Source organism: Zonotrichia leucophrys, chromosome 11 (genome assembly GCF_028769735.1).
Source record: "Zonotrichia leucophrys gambelii isolate GWCS_2022_RI chromosome 11, RI_Zleu_2.0, whole genome shotgun sequence".
Lineage (NCBI taxonomy): Eukaryota > Metazoa > Chordata > Aves > Passeriformes > Passerellidae > Zonotrichia > Zonotrichia leucophrys.
Window position 1 is genome coordinate 12,652,545 of NC_088181.1, and position 6,788 is coordinate 12,659,332.

Sequence of the window (6,788 nt, forward strand, 5' to 3'; positions counted from 1 at the left end):
TCTGTGGGCAACCCCTCCTGTGGGGGTCACAGGATTCTCTCCCTTTCACGGCAAAGTTTCCATCAAAAAGTGCATTCAGTATTTCAACATGCAGTTTTCTATCTAATCAATGTTTCTCCTCAGCAGCACACACCACAAATTTATCTCCTTAAACTCACACATTAACTGAGCTCTTGCCTTCAGCTGCAGATTACTGTGAAAACAGCTCCCTACAGAGTCCCAAATCCACATCTCCTTCCTGGGAACTGTCCTTTGGCACAAAAATCGCAAAAACCTACAATAAATAGGCCAAACTTAAATGCAAGTCTTTATTTTTGGGTTTTGTCGCACTTAAGGTTTCTAGTTTCAGCAGTTCTTTTCTCACATTTTAGCCAGGCTCAACCTAAACTTGGTGAAAGCTGTAAAATAGACATTTCAGTATCCCAAATACTTTTTCTTTCTTTCTAATTGTGACACTACCAACATTATTTACTGCTGCCCTTGGGATACACACACACACACACAGAGAATCCTATCCAAAACCCCAACCCACACATCCTCCTTCATCCTTGAGTTTTGATACTAACTACCCTGCCAAGGCAAACTCAATTTAACTCTTTAAAGGTATGTATTAAGTTAACAGTAACATCATTCTCATGCTGTGAAACTTTTCCTTCATATTCTGCATTATCTGCTCTTTTCAGAACCGCTGTCTGATGACAGTCCCCAGAGGATGGGAGACATGGAAGCTGGTGCAAAGCAACCTAGAGGCAGCACTACACAACTGATTTACAGAGATATTTCACAAATCACCATGTTAAGAGTGCCACAACAGTAGAGTACCTGTCATGCAAACACCTGCATTATTAATAGAACTGCAAGTCTGAGAACATAGACTAAGGAAAAACACTAAAGATAAGCCAGAATACAATGTACACAACAGCACCATTAACTCCAAGAGAGCAAAAACTCCCTTGTATTGAATGTATTTCAGCACAGGAAAATGTTAGGAATATTGTGCATACTTTGGAAAAAATCTATCTTGAAACCAAACCAAATACTGTTGTGGGTTATTTTTTAATTATTTGACTATCTCTTTATATGTGTATATAGCCTGAGCTAAGAGAGTATATTTCTCAAACCTGGCAGAAAAAAAATAAGATTTAACTGAACGGCTACTTAGCTTCTAACCAAAATCTCTATTCCAACATGTTTACCTTACTTAAATCTTTAGACAGCTAGTTGCACACTGTTATGCATTTACAAAATCTGTTCAACTTGCTAAAAATATTGGACTGGTTTTCCAGACAGCTGATCAATAAAATTGCATATTCAGAGCTGTTTTTTTGCAGCCATCGACACAAGTGACATCCTTGCACTGGAAATGTGAATGCCACATGTCAGCTTTCAACTATGTTTGCCAGCAAATCTGGTCTCATCTTCATGAAGGTGGGACTGTTCCACAATTCTGTTGTATTCCAAAGAGTCATAGTTTGAAGTGATCAATTTAACAAAATTACAGGATGATACATAGGGAAAAGCACTGACAGCCATTACTACTTTCTCACAATTTGCATAGTAACAATCAGGGAACAAAAAGATACCTGTTAACACACAAGTAATGATAACATAGCAATGCCGGTATCTTTTTTTTCCCATTAACTGCTACAACACAATTTTGGAAATTCACACTGAAAACAACGAATTTAAAATATTTACTTCAGCAACAACCTCATTTTCTAGGTTACAAACCTCTCTATCCATGTTTGCTGCCCAGTGTCTCAAGATGCAGACTGAGAACAGGCAGCTGTTAAAGAGAAGCTTGCAGTGGGAGAGAAGGCAGCACCTCAGGTCACACCTCGGCTCCAGGAGGTTTCACCCAGTCCTGTCAGCAGTCAGTCAGTCACACTGCAACCTTCACAGGACCTAGGCATTGTCTAGGCTTTCCTAGGAAGCTTCTGATCCTTTTAGAAATTATTTCCACAATTTTTCATTCAAGATTGTTAGCCCACTGCCTCTAACACTTGTTATAACTCTTTAAAAAAGAAATTTCAGTAATTTAGAAAAAGCAATGAAGGGGTGTTTTTGAGAGACACTCCACCTTGCTCTGCTTTGAATAAAGGAAATAGCTGAAACAGAAGCTCAGCATCATGTAAATATATGCCACAAACTACACAGTCAATACACAGGCAGACTAAGATATATGAGTATGTCTTGATACTGTTAAAAAAAAACTCCACAAGGTCCTACCACTTGGAGTTTGAAACTGATTCCACCAAAATTTAACTCTAGCAACACTTTGAATACTTTGACAAAGTTGTTGTTATTATTGTGATTAATTTCTTGCTGAAGCTCAGTCTTTTTTCACCTCATTATTACTATTACTCTCTTGTTGAAATTGACCCTTTTCCTATATCTTCAATACAGAAAAAAATTTACAAGACAGAGAGAGAGCAAAGCATTTCTAAAAATGTTCCTCAGCCTCCAAGTAAATAAGTTACAAGGCAGAATACAACCAGAGTCCAAAAACTAACTTAAAAAAAATTTGTATGTTTTACACACATTACTTTTAAGTTGTGTGAAGAAATTTGCGGAATGTTCCAAGGTACAGTGACTAAAACACTTAAAATAGTACACTTCTGCCGTGTCATTTTATGAATTATTGTAAGCCCAGCATAAAGGTAACACAGGACCTGGCAAGGAAACAGGTAGCCAGAGGTGGTAATAACTAGTCTTCCTAAATGATCAGCAAATTTGAATAGTCATTTTGACAAATTTTACAGAACAGCAATTTCAGAAGGCAAAGAGGCCGTTGCTTTCCTGCGTGAGGGGTCTGAAAGACCCTTAGGTACAAGCTGAGCACACAAAAACTCATGCAACTAAATCACCACTGATTTCTAAAGTGAGCTCTGCCAGGCCTTCAACTCTTACCATACACCTCCGTCATCCAGACCCTAAAGGGTTCAAGGCAAAGGTTATGTTTTGAAAAGCGTGGACTTTACAAAAAAAAAAAATCCACAGATGTTACCAAATGGCCTTTATCCAGGGCATCACCCATATCAAAAGCCATCACTGTGCTCAAAAAAGGGGAGGGCTCAAACCAGTTTTCAGGTAAACAGAAGATAGGTGATTGCCTGCCCTCCGTCTCATGCAATGCCAGCTGATGAGACCTAAGCTAACACAAAAACACTAATGACAAAATATTCAGATCAGCATATGTATTCCATAGCCAGAGATCCACGACAACCACTAACAACCCCACATTAAAAACCAGTGCACACTATACATGCATGGAAGTTTATTTCTGAGAGCAGGTGCCTGCCTGCATGCAGACCTTCTCAGTCAGGTCTCAGAAAACACACTCCCCGGGAAATTACCCTGTCTGTGCGCTTTCTTTTGACACCAGCAGATGATTATTGTTTTTTTAAGTTCTAGTCCCTACCACGCATTTGTTCCGCAGGCAGCACAAAGGGTTCGAGGTGAGCTTGACAGCGCTGCAGAGGGCAGGCGGGCCGGCCCTGTGCCTGTCTATCCCCTGGTCCTGTGTTTGTGCCTCAGCCCTGCGCCTGTGTCCCGGTCCTGTGCCTGGGTCTGTCCCCTGATGCTGTGCCTGTCCCCATGTCTGTCCCCGGCCCTGTGCCTGTGCCCGCCGCACGTGCGTGAGCAGCGAGGGCAGCAGCCGGCGCTACAGCAGCGACAACGCCGAGCAGAGCGCGAAGCGGCGCTGACAGCGGAACGCCGTGTCCGAGGAGCCCGGCGGCACCGGCGGGCAGCGTGTAACACGTGCAGGGGCGGTGACAGCGGCGGGCCGGCGGGGCCCCGGTCCCTGCGGATAGGCGTGCCCGCCCCATCAGCATGCACACGGGCACCGCCGCCGCACGCGGGTGGCCCCGGCCCCGCGGAGCCGCCGCCCCGGCGGGCGGGACGCCGGGAGCAGGGGCTGCCCCGCACAGGCCGCTCGAGCACCGGCGGGGCGTAGCTGTCACCACGGCCGGGCGGCGCCGGCCTGGCACCCACCGCCCGCCGCCCCTGCCCAACCCCGCGGACCCGGCCCGGCTCCCTGCGCCACCCGCCGGGCCCGCGCCGCGCCCCAGGTGCCGCGGCCCAGCGGCCACTCGGCGGCCGCTGCCCGGCCCCGGCGTGGGGAAGGACCTCGGCCCCCGCCTCCTCCTCCTCCTTCTTCTCCAGAGGCCGAGCGCGGTCGGGTCCGGCGCCCCCCTGGCCCGCCCCGCGGACGCTCACCCCACGACTCCCTGGCTGTAGTTCCTCTTCTTCCAGGGGGTGCCGGTGTAGAGCGGCTCGGCCAGGCCGGGCTGGGCGCGGGCGGCCGGCTCGTCGGCCGGGGCGGGGGCGCGGCCCAGCAGCAGGCTGTAGTTGAGCCCGAAGGTGCTGGCCTTGTTGTCGCGCTTCCTCTTGTTGCTGGCGGCGGCGGCGGCGGCGGGCGGCGCCCCCCGCGCGGGCCGGGCCCAGGCGGCGGCCCCCGGGGGCGGCGAGGCCTGGCGGTGGCCGCGGCTGTGCGGGTTGTTGGCGCTCTCGAGCGGCAGGAAGTCGGGCGGGGGGTCGGCGCGGGGGGCGCGGTACATGCCGGGCGGGGAGGCCGGGCCGGCCGCGGCGGGGGCGCTCTGCTGCTGCTGCTGCTGTTGCTGCTGCTGCTCCTGCTGCTGCTGCTGCTGGAAGTAGAGGTTGCGGACCCCCTGCGTGGTTTCCCAGATCTGCATCCACAGGCGGTTCGAGGGGCCGAGCTGCTCTGGCTGGAACCAGGCTATCCGGGGATCCATCAAACGGGGACCCACCCCGGCTGATCCGCTCCCCGCGCCGCGCCGGCCGCCGCCGCCGAGACCCTGTCAGCGGGTCCCAGCGCTAATGGCGGCTCCTATGGAAGGGCAGCTCCGCGCCTGCCTGCTCGCTGCTGCCGCCGTCGCTCCACAGCCCCCGCCCCTCCTGGCGAGCGCGGCGAGGCGGGGCCGGGCCGGGAGAGCCGCCGGCACGCGGGCCGCGCGCAGCACGGGGGGCGGCGGCGCCCCGGCCGCTCCCCCGGCGCCCCCGCGCTGCCCCCGGGCCCGGCCGCGGAGCGGGGCCCGGGGCCGCCGGCTCCTGTCCCGGCACGGCCGCCGCCGGCGCGCAGCGGCCCCGCGCCCCACGGGGCAACAGCCGCGCTCCCAGGGCCGAGCGCTCGTTCCGGCCCCGCGGGCGGCCGCGGCTCCGGCCCCGCCGCTGCCAGCGCGCCGGGCTGCGGCTCGGGCGCTCCCGGAGCAGCGTTCCCCTGTGGGCACACCCGGAGCAGCGTTCCCATGTGGGCACACCGAGAGCTGCCGCTGCCCTCCCTACCCCAAAACTCGTGTGCGGACGCGAAGGAGGTAGCTCAGGGTCTTCCTGCCTTTTACTCCGCACCAGAGGAGGGGCAAAGGCAGCCTAGGTGCAGCCTTTTTTGTAGATGGAAAAATACATCACATACACAATACCCCCAAACAGCAACAGTGAGTAGTACCAGTTCTTGTCAGACTCGGTTTTATTTTTAGTGTTTTCATACTACAGCTTTAAAACATCTTTAATATCAGCTACAAAGTTTCCAGCGTTTTGCACGAAGGGCCTGGTACTTCCCCCACTTGCAGAATTGCATGGGAGATGATTTCTCTTTAGGAAGCTGGAGGTGGAGGGTTTAGAATTAAAAAGTCGCATTCCAATTTCAAGCATTCCGCGAAGTGAACAGTTTGCAAGGAAGACTTAGCACTATTTCCTGGTGACAGCCAAAGTCTGAAGTTCTGGCTTCTCCCCACCATCCCAGAGCAGAACATACTGTCCTCAGCACTCCTCTGTTATGTCACAGCATGTCTGATCTGCATAGCCCAAGAGAAAATGAACCACAGCAAGAGGGCGAAAGTTGGGGGTTAAAGTTGACAAACTTAATTGCTTTGAGAATTGGTACCAACACCTAAAGCTACTAGTGAAAGCCAAATAGAAACTGGTGGGACTTGAGCATGTCTTGGAATTGGGAAATAACCACTAAGAATAACCTTATTTTCCACACCCCACATTCTTCAGTTATTCTGACAATTATAAGCATAGCAGAAAAAGGTAACAAGAAGAGTCTAAACAATATTCCCTGCACATCAAAAATTCAAATAAAAAAGTTTGCACTAACAAACCTTTTTAAAAATGCAACAAAGTCAAATGATTTTACATTACCCTGAAGAAGTTAACAGCAACAGGAAAAATAACTGATTTGTTTCCTTTTCTTTTTTAATAAAGCTAATTCTGAAAAAATCTGTGATTTAGTCGACACTCATAGCACATAAATGTCAACAAGTTTTGTTATAGGACTGAGGTTTATTAATTTACAGGATTCCTCAGCAACAACCCTAGTCCCAAGCAAATACAGCCAAGTCACAATACAGGTGGTGTAGTAACACAAATGCTTTGGATTAGCAAGTATGCCATGGGGGGCATAAAAAACAAAACCCACACTTTAATATGATCAAGTTTTTTTTGATCACTGCTTTGAATTTTAACTCTTTTATTTACTCGAAAGGGAACTTCCCAGGAAGAGTTATCTGGAAACATCATGCATTTACTAACTGAATCAGCCATTCTTCCATGAAGTTCTGGAAGTGCTTTTCACTCTCCATTTGAAGAGGCAGAGAGGAGGGAAGAGGCTAATGCAATATTCCTTAAAAGTTGAAAAAAAATTCACGTCAGAGGAGAGAACAATTCTAAATGCGATTGTTATCACAGCAGGAACATAAAACTTTTCATAAGTTTTACTGAAAGCCCAACACATCTTTCAGAAGGGTGCAGGGATTTATGTGAGC

General features: G+C 49.9%; 1 protein-coding gene across 1 annotated transcript in view; it reads right to left on the bottom strand.

The window, feature by feature from the left end:
* Positions 1 to 4,891, bottom strand: part of TENT4B (terminal nucleotidyltransferase 4B) — a 39,646-nt gene extending 34,755 nt beyond the window's left edge. Inside the window, exon 1 of the mRNA XM_064723047.1 lies at positions 4,222 to 4,891. Within this exon, the coding sequence (XP_064579117.1) occupies positions 4,222 to 4,757 (536 nt within the window). The 5' untranslated portion in view covers positions 4,758 to 4,891. The remainder of the gene's footprint in view (positions 1 to 4,221) is intronic.
* Between the last annotated feature and the right edge of the window lie 1,897 nt (positions 4,892 to 6,788).